The 17846-nt window shown below is 41.4% G+C and overlaps 1 protein-coding gene across 3 annotated transcripts in view; it reads left to right on the top strand.

Annotated features, from left to right (window-relative positions):
• Nucleotides 1-454: 454 nt before the first annotated feature.
• The window catches only part of TNIP3 (TNFAIP3 interacting protein 3), a 64418-nt gene continuing 47026 nt past the window's right edge, over nucleotides 455-17846 (top strand). For all 3 annotated transcript variants that reach the window (XM_077934011.1, XM_077934010.1, XM_028745017.2), the window contains exons 1-2: nucleotides 455-514; nucleotides 14458-14560. In XM_077934011.1, coding sequence (XP_077790137.1) covers nucleotides 483-514; nucleotides 14458-14560 — 135 coding nt within the window. In that variant the 5' untranslated portion in view covers nucleotides 455-482. The remainder of the gene's footprint in view (nucleotides 515-14457; nucleotides 14561-17846) is intronic.

The raw sequence follows: 17846 nt of genomic DNA, 5'->3' as shown, positions 1-17846 counted from the left end.
ACTTTTAAACTGTGTTTTAGGGGGGTAGTGTTTCTGTTTATTACAGTGGTACCTTGGGTTACATACGCTTCAGGTTACATATGCTTCAGGTTATAGACTCCACTAACCCAGAAATTGTACCTCGGGTTAAGAACTTTGCTTCAGGATGAGAACAGAAATCGTGCTCTGGCGGCGCAGCAGCAGCAGGAGTACCCCATTAGCTAAAGTGGTGCTTCAGGTTAAGAACAGTTTCAGGTTAAGAATGGACCTCCGGAATGAATTAAGCACTTAACCTGAGGTACCACTGTACTATGTTAGATATTTTTTGTGTTTTTATATTGTAAACCATCATGCGATTCTCAGATGAAAGGCAGTATAGAAAGAAAGTTAGTAAGTAAGTAAGTAAGTAAGTAAGTAAGTAAGTAAGTAAGTAAGTAAGTAAACCCTTTCTCCTCCTTTTTAATTATTAGAGTGACCAGGAAGGCTCTTGGAAGTTTCTTGATATGCATACCGGTCATCCATCGGATTCAGAAAGGTATTAACCGATCAACACATTTTATTTCACTTTTTGGTGAAGACTTGTGATACCTCAAATAAACTGAAACTGCTCTATCTTTTTTTAAAAAAAAATTAGTAAGCATTCTATTATGGCTCAAGCTGGCAAATATTCTAAAGCCTGAGCTATCAGATGCTAGTGAAACTAGATTAACTGCAACAGGTGCTAAGAAGTGGATGGATTCTGCACAATCTATCAGTGAATTAAAAGAGAAACAAAACTAATGTAAGGGTGTGATTGAAAGACACCAGTTCCTGATTTATCAGCTTCTGAGACTGCAGTGCACAAAGCACATGCGCCAATGTGCTTAATCCTGTCTATTCACATTTGAAGTGACATGTAGCCTAATCCCGGGCAAGTTTTCTTGGTGTTAGCCTCCACTGAACTCAGTGGGATTTTATTCCAAAATAGTTTTGTGCAGGATTACAGCCTAAGTGATGTTCATCAGATTATATGTTTGAGATGCATGGGCATGTGAGATTTGAACCAGTTGTCAAGGTCATAGCAGGGGGTTCTTCATTTGAGGACTGCAGCTTCAAATCACTAGAACAGAAGCACTTCTTAGATCACTTTTTGGGTTCCCCCTCCATCTTAAAGGTAAAGGTAAAGGTACCCCTGCCCGTACGGGCCAGTCGTGACCGACTCTAGGGTTGCGCGCTCATCTCGCTCAAGAGGCCGGGAGCCGGTGCCGTCCGAAGACACTTCCAGGTCATGTGGCCAGCGTGACGAAGCTGCAACTGGCGAGCCAGCACCAGCGCAGCACACGGAAACGCCGTTTACCTTACCACTATAAAGCGGTCCCTATTTATCTACTTGCACTTAGGGGTACTTTCGAACTGCTAGGTGGGCAGGAGCTGGGACCGAACGACGGGAGCTCACCCCGCCGCGGGGATTCGAACCGCCGACCTTACAATCAGCAAGTCCTAGGCACTGAGGTTTTACCCACAGCGCCACCCGTGTCCCGTTTTAGTTTTCCATTATCTGTGAACAGATTCTCTTCCCTGATACCTTTCATCATATATGGAGATCTGAAGCAGCTCTTGTTTGTTGTTGTTGTTTAGTCGTTTAGTCGTGTCCGACTCTTCGTGACCCCATGGACCAGAGCACGCCAGGCACTTCTGTCTTCCACTGCCTCCCACAGTTTAGTCAAAAATTTGCTTGTTTAGATATCTGCATTAGTGATTCGATTTTTCCACACTCCTGAATATGTAACGCCTCATTGGCATGGCAAAATTCAGCCCGCATCAGTTAGCACCTCTCAAGAAGACTTTCAGGAAACATTCATAATTCGTTTTGTAGCTTAAGGTGAGAGCAAGAGGTAATTATTTTGGTTGGGCACAGTTGTTTCTGACTGGCTTATTCACTGTGAATTATGACTATTTTAGTCACAATAGTCATAATTTTGTAGAACAGATCATAAACAAGGCAAGAAATTATGTTTATTTATGTTTATTATTTTATTAGAATGATTTACCATGTCTTTCTGCTAATACAGCAGTCAAGGCACCAATCACCACATTATTAATTTAAAAAATATACAATAAAAAAAATTAAAACTTAGAGAGGCAACATTCATGTTATTGTGAAATTATCACCCCTGCTAGAAATAACAAATGTCACTCTGATATTAAATTTAGTTAGGTGGTATTGTGAACATGTGCCCTGCCTCTAAAGTATCACCAGGAAGAAGAAAACTCTTCTAGGCTGCATTGCCTTAAGTTGTGATGGAGATATAAACTCACTCCAAGAACATGTATTAATATCCATTTATTTATTTTTTAAAAATCTAGAAAAGTATTTTAAAAATGGTTTCAGAATAAACTCAACATATTCCAGCAAAGGTCAGCCAGAGAAGATTAAAAATAGCTTCTAAAACTGATAAAAACAAGAGAGATCAAGAAGGAAGAGTCCTTGCAGGCCACAATGCAGGAATCTCCCTACTGTGGTGTGAACTATCACCACTCCTGTAGAAACTTCAGATAAAGGTCAAGGCTTAGACTGCATACACATTCCCATTAACTCTGCATTCATTGCACTTCACTGCTGTTTTGGGAAAGCAGTGCACACAGGACACTAGCCACCATCTATATTAATCCTGTGTATTCTAGCCTGTCATCTCAGATGATCTCCCAGCCTCAAAGTAGTCCAATGTAGTCCTTTTCTTCCTCTTCTATGCATAGTTCCTTTAGACGGCAGGAGCCACAGCAGCTATAGCAACAGTCAGCATGTACTGAGCAAATGTGCACAAATGAATGCTGTTCCTTTTGGCTGGAAAAATGCAGCTCTCAGTGTCTCAGAATTCAATACACCTTGGTTATTTGCCACTGTCCCAGGCCACAGCAGGGGGAAAAGCTCTTTGGCTCCTACCATTATCTATTGTCTATTATTATTATTATTATTATTATTATTATTATTATTATTATCATCATCATCATCATCATCATCATCATCATCATCTATACCACCTTTCATCTGAGGATCACAGGGCAGTAGATTATAAAAACCACAAAAAACAACATAGCAACCAACAAAAACAATAGCCCCTTCCCCACAGTTAAAAAGGCCATAGGTTGTTTATTTGGCTTAAGGCCTGGGAGAGGAGGCATGTTTTTGCCCGGTGCCTAAAGATATGTAATGAAGGCACCAAGAAAGTTTCCCTGGGGAGAGCATTCCACAAACAGGGAGCAACCACAGGAAAGGTTTGTTCTTGTGTTGCCACCCTCCAGACCTTTTGTGATGACGACACACAAAGAAAGGCTTCAAATGATGATTGCAGGGTCCAGGTGGGTTCATATGGAGAGAGGCGGTCCTTGGGGTATTGTGGTCCTGAGCTGTTTAAAGCTTTATAGGGCAAAACCAGAACTTTGAATTGGGCCTGGAAACTAACTGGCAGCTAGTACAGCTGTGCCAGGATTGGTGCTATATGCTCAAGCTGGCAAGGAAATAGGCCACTGAATTCTGCACCAGCTGAATTTTCTGAACCATCAGCAGCCCCACGTATAACACATTGCAGTAATCTAACATAGAGGTTACCAGGGAATAAACAGAATTTAGGCTATGGAAACCATATATTTCCATGAAGAGCATGTTTTCTTTTGTTGTTAGTCATATGGCTCTTGAAAATTAAGCTGAAGCTATTAGGAAAGCTATTAGGGACGCGGGTGGCGCTGTGGGTAAAACCTCAGCGCCTTGGACTTGCCGATTGCATGGTCGGTGGTTCGAATCCCCACGGCGGGGTGCGCTCCCGTTGTTCGGTCCCAGCGCCTGCCAACCTAGCGGTTCGAAAGCTCCCCCGGGTGCAAGTAGATAAATAGGGACCGCTTACTAGCGGGAAGGAAAACGGCGTTCCGTGTGCTGCGCTGGGTCGCCAGATGCAGCTTGTCACGCTGGCCACGTGACCCGGAAGTGTCTGCGGACAGCGCTGGCTCCCGGCCTATAGAGTGAGATGAGCGCACAACCCTAGAGTCTGGCAAGACTGGCCCATACGGGCAGGGGTACCTTTACCTATTAGGAAACAACTGGTTCAGTCCATATTAACAGCACTGTTCTATTCCAAATGTGTCATTTCACAGCTAAACAGCTGCTGACGATTAACTGTTCTTTAAAAGCATCATTCCTTTTTTCATAAGGGAACAGAAGCATGGAGGCGTTTATAGGGTTGAAACAGGATTGAACGAAACCTGCACTTATTTTCTCTTTGTTGTGCAGATCACATTCTTCATTGTCGTGCTCACCCTACGTCTCCAAGCAGTGAGAAGTTTTAGGGGTACAGCATTTGGTTTCCTTTCCAAGGAGGCCACTGGAAGCTTATGGACATTTACAGCATTTGCACTTGTTTACGCATATACAGGTTGAGTCTAGGTAGAGGAACACAGCCTAGAAGCTTTGACATCCAGGCAAGGCTACTAAAACAGCTAGCACCCAAAAATACTGTTAGCTTACAGATTCCAAAATACAGCTTTTTGTATTTATCCACCTCTCTCAAACTGCAGTCTGTTTCCTTCCAGAAGGGCTGAGTACACACAATAATTTAAAGTACATCCTGTGTTTAAGAATTGTGGTAACTGTACTTCACCCCTCACAGAGCTACAATTCACAGCACCCTTAATAAACTACAGTTCCCATGATTCTTTTTGTGCATGTGGAGGGGTGGGTTTTAAATGTATGGAGTGTTCGCAGCCATAGAAGCACCTTGTCCCCTCTCCCTGGCTGGATTTGAAGCAGGAGATCTGGATCAGCCATCTTCTCTGACCATCACCTAGCTTCTTGGGTCATTTTAGCTTCCATGGAGACACATCACAGGACTATCAACAATATTTGGTCAGTTCTAAGAAAATCAGTAACACAGACACAGGTGTTCTCTGCTGCTCTAGTAGACAGGAGTAGACCTAGGCTGTGTACACATTCCTTCCTTGCAATAATTATTGGCACTGTAGTTTATGTCTCACAGAGTTACAATTCCTAGAAACCCTTGAGAAGCTACCGTGTCCATAATTCTTAGAGGGAGAGAATGTGCTTAGAATGCGCTTTAAAGGTATAGTAGGGCATAGCCCTAAAGGGCTTACATTACAGGAGGGTTGATGTTGGTTGAACACTAGGACCAACTTTTTGATGGAAAGAGCAGTCCAAGATTGGAAGCAATCACCTAGGGAGGTGGCGGGTGAGCTTCCTGCTACTGGATGGCTTCAAGCAGGCTGAATAGACATCTGTTGAGGAAGCTCTAGTTCTGGATTTCCTGTCTCAAACAAGGGGTTGGACTAGAATGGCTTACAATTCTTCAAGGCAGGCAACCACAAATCTGTTTTGTTCTATGTCCCACCGCCACCGCCACCACTGTAATAACAGCTTCAATAATCCTTTGCCTGAAATACCCACCCACGGTGACAAAAGCATGTGTCAGGCCCCTTGTCTCTGGAATTAATTTCCTCTCAAGATGAGAGACAGTTAGGGTGGGTAAGGCTGTATGCCCTCTTTAGAAGCCCTTGTTCATCATTAAACCTTGTGGTACTTCATGAGTGAGCTGATCATAAGGATGGCGCAGAACAAGTTTTTCCCATTTCCAATTTGAACAGTGCTGTCTATATGCAACCAAGCTCCATTTACAGTATATCCCACCTTTTCTCCAGAGTGTGTAAGATGGTATATACAGTCTACCTCCATTTTGTCTTCCCAGGAACCAGGGGATAAAAGTGGATATTGAGAGCAGTGGTCAGATTCTAGAAGGAGGTCCTAGGGCTCATTCTCTCATGTGGAAACCCTTTACCCTTATCCTAGGCATGTAGGACCTCTGCATATTTACCCCATGGTAAAGTAACTCAATGGTTACTGTTGTTTTATAATTTGTTGGAAGCTGCCCAGAGTGCTTTATTATTATTATTATTATTATTATTATTATTATTATTATTATTATTATTACTATTATTATTATTACACCCCTCCTTATATTCTTACTTAATATGTTCCAGATTTAAACCTTGCTTTGAAAATTGATATTGAAGCTAACCCCAGATGAGTCATGTCACCAGTTAAGTCCTGGCAGGGGGCACAGTCCAAATACAGTTAGCAATCGTTCTCTGCCTTAAGGATGTTATCAAAACTAAGTGGTGGGGAGAAATCTATAAAGATAACTTAGTCCATTGCACTTCAAATCATGGGTATGTTATGGTTATGGTTACAATTACAATTAGGTTGTGTCCTCCAAATTAAGGTGGGTTATGTTAGTAGCAGCAGCTCTATACTCAACTTGTTCCTATTTGTTTTTGGGAGGAGGAGAAAGCCAGAGAGAAAACAAGGGTGGGGGATGAGAGAGAGAGAGAAGGAGAGAGAGAGAGAGAGAGAGAGAGAGAGAGAGAGAGAGAGAGAGAGGACTCATATTGTAAAACAAAAATAAAACTCTCCATTTTTTCAGTTTTGGACTAAAGGTGGGTGGAAGTCTATTGGCTTTAACCAGAGTACTTGCAAGATTTTCTGCACTCAGCAATCTTCACAGATGAATTTAGGTTGTTTGGATAGCTAAAGATAAAGATTCTATCTTGCCATTAATCTGCAGGAAAATGTCATTGTTTCTTTGGTTCAGTCACACAGCTGCACCTCAGTTATACACCCCTGGATACTCTGGCCACTTCTCTTGCAATGTTGCTGTCAACTCTTCTTATCTCAGTGCAGATCTGAGGTTTAGATTCCAGTTCACACGTTTCTCCGTGCAGGCAAGCACACACTCAGGTGTACCCAGATGCCTGCCTTTGCCTGAAGTGATAATGTCAGGTTGTAACAGTATTACTCAGATGGAGGTTGCAACTTTAATAAGCAGCCACTGTGGGAAATCACCTTCCTAGAGTGGAACTGTGTACACACTGTGACGTGCATGTTTTATAAAATGGACAAACTTCTTAATTCAGATTTATAATATTTTCAGCGAATAAAAATCTGTATCACTCCTGGCAAGAACATTTCCTGTTACCTTTCTTGTTGATAAAGACAGCCAATGTATGCACCTGGCAGCAGTAGCAGTGGCCTGCGTTGTTTTATTGCTTGTTGTGCTGGCCTTTCTAAGCAGCTGAGAGCTAAGACTCGTGACCTCCCAGATGTAAGAAACTGGTCACTTGTCTTCTGTGCCACTGCCAGAACAACCTCAAATTTACTTGCAGATGAGTCAATGAAGAGATTTCTAATATATTTGCAAATACATGTCCAAGTAAGCCCATTGATCTCAGTGGGACATTCATCTGTATACATTTGCACTGGATTGCAACTTTACTAGCTCTGACCTGCACAGGCTGCCATGGCTTTTCCTCTGCATCTGCCGAAAAGTACCATGTGGCTGGCAGGCAGGCAGGCAGGCAGGCAGGCAGGCAGGCAGGCAGGCAGGTTTTCCCCTGCACTTGTGACACAGTCACAGGGACTTAGAGTGCTCCAGGATGTCCACTCAGTACTGTAAATGTTGAGACCTTGCAAATGGGTCAGTTGCGATATTTTAATTTTTCCTTAACTTTTCACATTTCTCTTGGACAAGGGCACAAAGCAACATACGATCTATGTTATTCCAAGTCAGTCTGTTGGTCCATCTAGCTCTGTATTGTCTCTATCCAGGGCAGCTGTCTACCAGCTCCATCTGGTATGCAGGCTGAGACCCGACCTGCCCACAGACTGTCTCGCCAGAGTGGTGCATGCTTTAGTTCTCTCCCGCTTGGACTACTGCAATGCACTCTCTGTGGGGCTACCTTTGAAGGTGACCTGGAAACTACAACTAATCCAGAATGTGGCAGCTAGACTGGTGACTGGGGGCGGCCGCCAAGACCACATAACACCAGTCTTGAAAGACCTACATTGGCTCCCAGTACGTTTCTGAGCACAATTCAAAGTGTTGGTGTTGACCTTTAAAGCCCTAAACGGCCTCGGCCCAGTATACCTGAAGGAGTGTCTCCACTCCCATCATTCTACCCGGACACTGAAGTCCAGTGCTGAGGGCCTTCTGGCGGTTCCCTCACTGTGAGAAGCAAAGCTACAGGGAACCAGGCAGAGGGCCTTCTCGGTAGTGGCCCCCGCCCTGTGGAACACCCTCCCACCAGATGTCAAAGAGATAAACAACTACCTGACATTTAGAAGACATCTGAAGGCAGCCCTGTTCAGGGAAGTTTTTAATGTGTGACATTTTAATGTATTTTTAATCTTTGTTGGAAGCTACCCAGAGTGGCTGGGGAAACTCAGCCAGATAGGCGGGGTACTACTACTACTACTACTACTACTACTAATTGCTGGGCTGGTGCTATGATTAGGCCATTTAAGGCAACCACCTGTGATGCAGACCTCAGAGGAGTGCAGTACTGACCTTTGAGGAGTCCATTTTAATACATATTAGTTTTTTGTTATATCATAAATTTCTGATAATATTTTACTCTTATTGTATATTTTGAAAAAGTTGTTTCATTTTTTGGGGAAGTAATTCATACATTAGAATTTTATGAGGTGTGTGTGTGTGTGTGTGTGTGTCTGCAAGTAGTTAGCCTTGCCCGGGGCACAGAATAGTCTGGCACCAGCATTGACTGTCTACATTGATTGACAGCGGCTCCTACATTGCAGAGGGTTGAACTACATGATCCTCAGGTTACCTTCCAACTCCTCAATTCTATGATTCTTCAGGGTTTCGGGCAAGGAGTATGTCCCAGACCTGCCCGGAGAAGGTGGAGATTGAATTTAAAAATTCAGATTAAATGAGTGAAAAATGCAGGCTGGTATTCTGATGTCAATGGTGCTATATGGATTTTCCAAAAACCTGTATGCATGAGGACTACTGATCCCATTTGGAAACATATGAACATGCAGATAAGCATGCATAAGATTGGGATGTTAGAAAAAAAACAAACTTGTTTGGTTTTGGGGTGACAATCACTTCCAAAGTTCCTCTCTTTCATGGCTGATTTTTCCAAAATAGAAAATGCTATGTAGTTTGTTCCACCCACCCTTGTAATTCCAGTGTTTGAAACTAACGGTTGCATAACAAGCACAAACTAAGAGGTGAAGCTTACTGTAATAACTGCATTTGAGAGAAGCTTCACCTATAAAATTTTGACTAGTCATGCAGCTGTTACAAGCAGAGGAGCCCAGCTAGAAAAAAGTTGCAACTCAAATACTGCAGAATTGTCCAAAGGCTTTTAAGAAATATTTTCAATTGCAGTCAGGCCCCTGCCTTTAGAAAAGAATACGGTATGTTCTCATATCCCCAGACAGACACCATCTTTGAATTTTTTTGATGAACATAGAGTTTGGTTATCTAGTCACAAACATAATGAAGCAGAAATCTTCTCACAGCAATTGAGAGGCAAATACTTTTGTTTTTGAATTCACCTTAGAATGTCTTTAAATAATAGTTTGGTTGTTTAGGTAAAGTGCTTTCCTGACTAAATTGTGAGTGCCCTCTAGACTTTAAAAATAAGTACTGCGGTACTGTTTTTACATATACAGTGGTACCTCTGGTTACGAACTTAATTAGTTTCACAGGTCCGTTCTTAACCTGAAACTGTTCTTAACCTGAGGTACCACTTTAGCTAATGGGGCCTCCTGCTGCTGTCGCGCCGCCGCTGCACGATTTCTGTTCTCATCCTGAGGTAAAGTTCTTAACTCGAGGTACTACTTCTGGGTTAGCGGCGTCTGTAACCCGAAGTGTTTGTAACCCGAGGTGTTTGTAACCTGAGGAACCACTGTTAAAGAAAAGTTAGAGACTAAGAACAGCTTCACACATGTTCTGTTACTTGCCCAGAAAATGTTTCTGCATAGCTAACAGTATAAAATCTATATGCCTGGTAGTCAGCTGTGGCTATCTATATGTAGCCTTCGTGTTGCTTCCTACAAGGAAGTACCTTCCCTGCAGAAAAAAAGTGTTATCTGAATTGATCTTAACTTATTTACCAAAACATGGAATGGTGCAAGCAACTGTAGTTTTCTTAGAAAGCTTTTTTACAAAAGCTTTTTGGATAACTTTTTGCCCTCAACTGACCTTCCAGGGCTGATATTTCTTAGGTGGGTGATGGTCAGAATTATGTTCTTTTGTAATTTTTTTTTTTAATGGGAGAGTTGCAGAGTACTAGTTATAAGGTTTTTTTAAAAAAACAACCGTATTCTTCTTATCTTTATGATTTATTTATTTTTAGCTTAAGTTACTTTGGATGGACATTTGCTCAGAAAAGCAGCTTTAAAATATTTTAAATTGTAATTAAAAATGTGTTGCATGTCTAGGTCACTGGTTTTCTCTGTGTAAAAAAAGAGGTCTCTGGGAGAGCAGCACATAGGCAGCATAGGCAGTAGTGGTTCTAACAGATCCATTGGTCTGTCAGGCATCTCTTTAGATCACCCATCACAAATCTTTTACCCACCAGAGGTTTGGACAATGGTTGCCAGTGGCTTGAATTAATTAATTTTATAATGAATGATTTTAGAGTGTTGTTTATGCTGTACTTTTGTACTGTTTTATTGTTGTTAGCCGCCCTGAGCCCGGCTTCGGCTGGGGAGGGCGGGATATAAATAAAATTTATTATTATTATTATTATTATTATTATTATTATTATTATTATTATTAACAGCTGCAGCCAGCATAGTAGGATTTTCTCCTATTTTTGTTCCATGTTAGAAAACTGTGTTCAAGCCATTGTGCCCCATGCATTGTTTTGCTGGTGGTTCTGACACGATTCAAAAAGTTCAGGACTGTCTGTTAAAGGAAATGATTTACATGTATATTTGCTAAGGCAGAAGTCCTTAAAATGTTACCTGGAGAAGGAAAGGAATATTTCCTGGTTGAGAAGGTGTTACGTAATTCAAACCTTTACAAGGCAGAGTGGGAATTTCCTGGATTGCACCTGTTAAATTAAGTAATCAGGAAAGTAAATGAAGTGTCATCCCTACTTGCAAACTGGACTCCAATCTCCTTTATCGAGAAAGCCTTTTTAATCATTCTTTCAGATTGGGTGAAAAAGTTCTTAGCTACACATCCCCTACCCAGGAGTGATCACATGAAAGGACATGGCCCTTTAAAATGCTGGCCTTCCTCTGTGACATATGCCCAGTCCTCTAGACTTCAGCGGTATTGCAATCTCATCTCATAACTTGTCCTTTCTTCAGTCTTTGTTGGTGCAATTTATGTGCCCTACCCCAAATTGCTCCTCTTTGTTACTCATTGTTTTTATCTGGGAATGTCCACATATTCGTAGTGGAGTTGCTTGCTCCTGTTGAAAAATAGGTGGGCATGCACAGTTTTCAGGCACTGGCCTGTTATTTTGCTTTGTTTTGCCAAAATATGTGCATGTTGTCTTGGCCTAGGCCTGTCCTTTTAAGGTAGGGTACTGAACCTAGAAGGGACGCGGGTGGCGCTGTGGGTTAAACCACAGAGCCTAGGACTTGCCGATCAGAAGGTTGGCGGTTTGAATCCCTGTGACGGGGTGAGCTCGGTCCCTGCTCCTGTCAACCTAGCAGTTCAAAAGCATGTCAATGTGCAAGCAGATAAATAGGTCTTCCTCCGGCGGGAAGGTCAACGGCGTTTCCATGCGCTGCTCTGGTTCGCCAGAAGCAGCTTAGTCATGCTGGCCACATGACTCAGAAGCTGTACGCCGGCTCCCTTGGCCAATAAAGCGAGATGAGCGCCGCAACCCCAGAGTCGGTCACGACTGGACCTAATGGTCAGGGCTCCCTTTACCTTTTTACTGAACCTAGAAAAAGCTAGAATAAACAAGTGGAGCCTGCAACAAAATATTGTTGTGTATACTCTTACCTCCTAAGAATAGTAGGTACTCCTGTTTAGGATTCCAGTCAGGCATTCACCCCAATCCAAACCGAGCACTTCAAACATACACATGGCACAACATTCCACAATGGTTGTTTCCCAATTGATACTCAATGGCTCCTGAGCATTCTGTTTTCATTGGGCTATCTCTGGGAGTGGGGATCCCCTTTATGTTGTTAAAAATTCAGACTTCGAGGTTTCTCTGACCATGCTCATACCACCCTCGTTTTTAAAGATATTGACTCAATTTCTGTTGGCATGATCTATTACATCTATTTCACTCTGTCTATTCTAAATGAAATTAAATGAAATAGGACACACCAAACTGGGTGAAAATAATTTCACCTCATTTATATTAAATCAGAAATAATACAACACTCCTGTCATGTAGGTCAGTATTATTGTACCCACATTGCAGATCAGGAACTGAGGCTAGAAGCAGCTTGGTTATGGCTACCAAATTATTTCTTTACTACATTTACATCCTGCCTTTCCCCGATGGAGCTCAAGGCAGCATGATTCCTCACCCTCCATTTTATTCTCAAAACAACTACATAATTGAAGCTCATCTGAGAGGCTCAATTTCGCCTCCCAAGCTTCATGGCTGAGTGGGGATTTGAACCTGGGTTGCCCTGGCCGTGGTCCTAGTCCAACACTCTAACCACTACACCAGAATTACTGAAGCAAGATTTGAGGACTCAAAAACTTCCCTGCCAGCAGCCCTAGCCATTTCATTGCATAAGCTCCTGTGTCCCCATTCTACCTACAGGTTGGAAATAATCAGGGACTGCTTATTTTTAAAAAATCCATATGATTAAGGTGCCAGTCTACAAATTGTGCTCACTCATTATGTAAACAATGTTCAGTTCAGTCTTATCTCAGCTGAGTGACTGCTTTCATAATTTAACCTCTGACTGCTTCCAAATGTCTTCAGGCCTACTTAATGCAGCACAGTACACGATACTGTGCAGGAGAATTACATTTTGTGCATTAGGCATGCTGACAAGCTGTGCGAAGTTGAACCACATGCTCCTGATGGACATGGATGAGAGAGTAGCGACGATGACTGTACTCCTGGCTCATGTTGAGAGTCATGTAAAAATCCTAATTAACGAATAAAAAAGTGAGTCACAAAACATATAACCTCCGGGATCTTAAAACACATGTTTCTGAAGTTTATCTTGCAATTTATTTTTGCAGTGTTCCCAGGCATGCAATTTTATTAGTCAAGTCAAGTTAAGTTAAAACGGTAGATGAGTGCCATATCTCTCTGTGTGTGACTGAGCTGTAACTTTCATGACAGAGAGATATTCACAGTGCACTGCCAGTGAATTGCAATACATTGCAGAGAGCATTGGCTTCAGAAACCCAGGTTCAAATCTTTTCCTCTAATCTGAATTTTATTTTGTCACCTTCCTCAACCTTTCAGGTATGAATCAGCCCCAGGTGATGGGAAGGGATTGGATTGCTTTCCCCCTTTTCCTCCTGTAGCCACATTCTGCCAATTGCCTTGCTTTTCCTCGGAAGCCACATCCAGCTTTTTAGACTCTGGTACTTGTTACATGCCAGAATGTAGTTTTACTGGTCATACCACTGAAATAATTGTCAGTTGAGCACAATCTAATATTTCACTTAATAATACATGCATAAAATACACTGCCCTCTTAATATTTACCCGTATGAGCTGGGTAAATTTGTACTCTGAACTACTTTGATAAAAACTTCAGTGATATCCCCTGAAAATAATTAGCACATTGATTGTTCAGGGGATAATTTAGTAGCACACATTTAGAAGAAGCAACTTCACACCAACAGCCTCCACACATCTCCTCGCTGTGCTTTAGTTCTTCCTAGGGTTTCCAATTAAGGTGGGGAAGATTTTAAAAGCCTGGTTTCTTTTCTCTCAAACAGAGGTGAACAGACAACTTTGGGGCTGGTTTCTGCCCCTAGACTTCCATCTCATAAAACGGATTGAAACTTTGGTTTTACTCCTTACTCCATTGCTGGTCCCGTCGTGGATTGTATCCCAGGTTCCAGATATTTTGCTAATAATTTCAAGAGCCAGCAACACCAGCTGCTTCCATAGCCATCTCTTTCAAAACTATTTTATAGCAAATCAGTCTGCACTTACAGAAGCTGGAAAGCAGTTCTTATCCAAGTGTGTTTATATATACCTGTGGGTATATTTGCCAAAATTTTAACAGAAAAATACACCAAATCAGAAAACTTACAATACTTATATATGTTTATTCCTTTTTAGTGAATATTTTAATAAACATTTTAATTCAGTTTAGTAATAGTTTATATGCATTTTAAAAACAAAAGCATTAATGATATTCCTGGCCTTAGTCATAAGGCCAGGAAGGAGCTTTTAGTCTTTCTTCCCCCTTGTTCTCTTTTTATACACCCTAATTTACATATTTCTCCTAGAAAAGGTCATCTTTTAATTAACAGGTGAGCTTTTCAGAGTTGCTCTTCTTTTACCTAGCAGATTAGCTTTTTGGAGCTGGATGAAAAATCCAAAAATAAGATTTAGCAAATAGCACTGATGATTGAAAATATCGTGGATGATTAGTAAAGAGTAGCATTTCTATACTTGATACATATATGTCAGTTTTAGAAGATAAAGTGTTTTTTCCTCTTCCTTAACTAGATGCGACAGCACAGAGCTTGATGATGAAATAAGGATTCTGATAGGGAAGAGTGGTGCTTGGGAGTCCTGTAAGAAGCTGGAGAGCAGCTCACATCCCCTGAACGTAAGCAACTTTCTTTCCACTTTGTCATTCTTGACAAGCTGCTTTTAATCATCACGACTTGTACTGTGCCGTTGTATACAACTTCCTTTATTGCTTATATGATGGGAACAAACACTTCATTATATCTCCCCTCTGTAGTTGCTTCCTGATTTTAGGGGAAACACTTGTATGAAAGTGTTCATGTGGGGCAGTGATACATCAGTTTTATGCTACTCATTTGCCTATGATAAAAACCAGAGATTCAAAATTAACAAAGCAGTGTCACTGATGGCAAGATTGTTATCCCACTGGTATTTCATATTTTTAGGAATGGTGGCAATGCTGGGTCATCTTGTTCTGTTCTCTGTTTTTGAGGTATGTGGCACCTGCACAATTTCTCTCCCTCCTGTGGCAGACAGGAAGGTAGGTCTCAGGTGTGGCTTGGCGTTCTTCTTGGAATAAAGGTTATTCATCTTGGCACTCTGGCTGAATAGGTGATGCAGTTATTGGTCCCATCACTGCAAAAGTATGACCTTATCACATGGATCAGGGGTGGGGAGATTGTCGCCCTCCAGATGTTGTACCCCGATTTTCATCAGCCCCAGCCAGCTTGGTGAATGATATGGGGTTATGGGAGATGTAATCCAGCAACATCTGAAGGTCCATGGGTTCCCCATCTCTGTCTTAGACACATAAATAACACCACATGTATTCCTACCTCTCACCCAGAAGAAAAAGAGCCCAGTGGTTCCAGAAACTTGAAAAACCAATACAGTGGTATCTCAGGTTACATACGCTTCAGGTTACAGACTCCACTAACCCAGAAATATTGCTTCAGGTTAAGAACTTTGCTTCAGGATGAGAACAGAAATCGTGCTCCGGCGGCGCGGCAGCAGCAGCGGGAGGCCCCATTAGCTAAAGTGGTGCTTTAGGTTAAGTACAGTTTCAGGTTAAGAATGGACCTCCAGAACGAATTAAGTACTTAACCCGAGGTACCACTGTACATGGAGCATGTATGATATTTCGAATAAGAAGCAACATATTGCTAGTACGTAGAAAGTAATTTTTTAAAAAACATGGCACTTTCCTCTAAAGATCTTCAAGGCAACACAATTACTAAAATGCTGTTACATACTTGAACATTTCACAATGTTACTTTTCTCATGTCTCTTCTCAGTGCTTCTCAGGTAACTCTTTTTAAATGGAATTGTAGAAGAGAAGGGAAACAGCAGCTATTTTGCCCAGAGAGCAGTCATTCGTATTCCACTCAAACTTAGTGGAAGCAAATCAGGACGAAAGCGTAATAAAGAGGTCATTTGAGAGAGCCCTAGGATCAGGGAGCCCTGGGTTCAAATCTCCACTCAACCATGGAGCTCGCTAAGTGAACAAACCTAAGCCAGCCTTTATCTCTCAGCTCAATCTTATAGGGTTGTTGTGAAGGGCAAAGTGCCCTGAAGTTTGGGATAAAAATGGATTAGATAAATGCTCGTCCCTTTTTGTACTGCCACAGCTTTGGTTTAGTTCATTTCTCCACCCTCACCCCCATTTCTTTGGCTTGGAGAGGAGAAATTTAGCTTTGTTTGTTTGTTTGTTTGCTTGCTTCATTTCTATGAATTGATGTCATGACCCACCTTGGAGGTTGAAATGTGGGACATAAATATTTAGAAAAAGAAATGAATAATTGTTCCTTGATTCCCTTCTGTATCTATTTACCCCTGACTGCTATTGATGCAGCTGGGTCGCTTCTTATCCCTCTGGTGGTACAAAGTGGTTGTTGTTACTATCTTCTGTTTATTTTAAGTGTTCTTTTTTAATTAAAGGCAAATTTTAATGTACTTCACTCTAAAAAGAAACAATGTTTATATTTGAGGCAAAAACATATACACATAAAGTAAACAAGGAGACAAGCTTTTACATAAGAACAGAAGAAGACTTGCTGGATCAGGCCAATGGTCTAATCCAAAATGTTTTAACCTAAATACATATTTTAGCTTATATTATGAATTTTTGCATCCATCTAAACCAAAAATATGTATTTTTTTAAATACAGTGCACATGTTTAAAAATGGTTTTATTGTGACACAGTATTCAGGAAGTATGACAAATGAAGGATAACTGTGTTCCAGATTGCATATTAATCTAGGATATATAAATTGGGCCAGTTATATGCTGAACATCCTCAGGCATCACTTTAAACTCAGAAAGAACTGAAAATTGCACATTCAGTCCTCAGATATTAAAAAAGCAGGAGAGATTAGAGTGAAGAAATGTGAAGTTAAACAGAGGCCAGTTTATTTATAACTCGTATAAACTGAAATGCAAAATAGGTGGGGAGGCGGAGAATATAATCCAGTAAAAATATATATGGGGGAAAGTGTTTAATAGATTGCAAAAGTTATGTGCTATGCCCTGTGTGCTTGAAGTTCACTTAGATCAGATTTCATATAGCAACACACTTCCTATCTGCTTCAAAAGAAGTTAACAACATATTATATTTTTGGGGGGTGGGGGAACCAAACCAAACCAAACCAAACCAAACCAAACCAAACCTGTACTGCCTTCTGCCTGAACAAAAATGCCTGGCTGCCTTCAATTCCCCTCAGAAGGCAGGTGAATCACACGATTTGATGCATGTTTTTGAGGGTGGGATCCTGGAGTGTTTATCTGAGTCTTCTTGATTTTCATCTGAGGCCCTTTTTCGCAAACCCATTTGGGAGCACAGTGGGTCTGCATGCCTTTCTATAATGTTTACAATTTCTGAAGCAGAGAATTCAGATGACATCCCATAAACTGACATCTTGTAACCCAAAGGCTCTTTCAAAGCTGTTTTCAGGACTTATGTGTAAACAAATTCCCTCTGCTTCCTTCCCCCTTTTTTATACAAACCAGGAGATCTTCACAGGGAAAATAAAACTAGGCTTAAAAGGTACCACATGACTGTGATCTGCTGTGAGAAGCTAATGAGACTGTGAACATCTGCTTCATGCACCAGTAATTGCATCTGTAATGGTTTTTCATTACAGTGTGTTGCGATATCCTAGTCCTTTCTTGGGGCGTAGTGATCTTAATTATCCTTAAGTTAAGCCCACTGTATAACTTGAAGAGAAGATTCAGCTATCAATCCTTATAAGAACAAGATAAATGCTGTCAGCTTTGTTTCCCTCCAAGACGATTTGCTTGCACACATTGTACATGGGGATTATGCAATGCCCACCATTTACTGAACCTTCATCCTGACTCACTTGTGCATATGTTATATGTCTTCCCATCAGTCACTCATTTATCCTACTCTTTTGAATGCATTTTC

Source organism: Podarcis muralis, chromosome 9, assembly GCF_964188315.1.
Source record: "Podarcis muralis chromosome 9, rPodMur119.hap1.1, whole genome shotgun sequence".
NCBI lineage: Eukaryota > Metazoa > Chordata > Lepidosauria > Squamata > Lacertidae > Podarcis > Podarcis muralis.
Note: the sequence above shows the minus strand (reverse complement) of the source record. Positions and strands in the feature narration are given on the sequence as shown.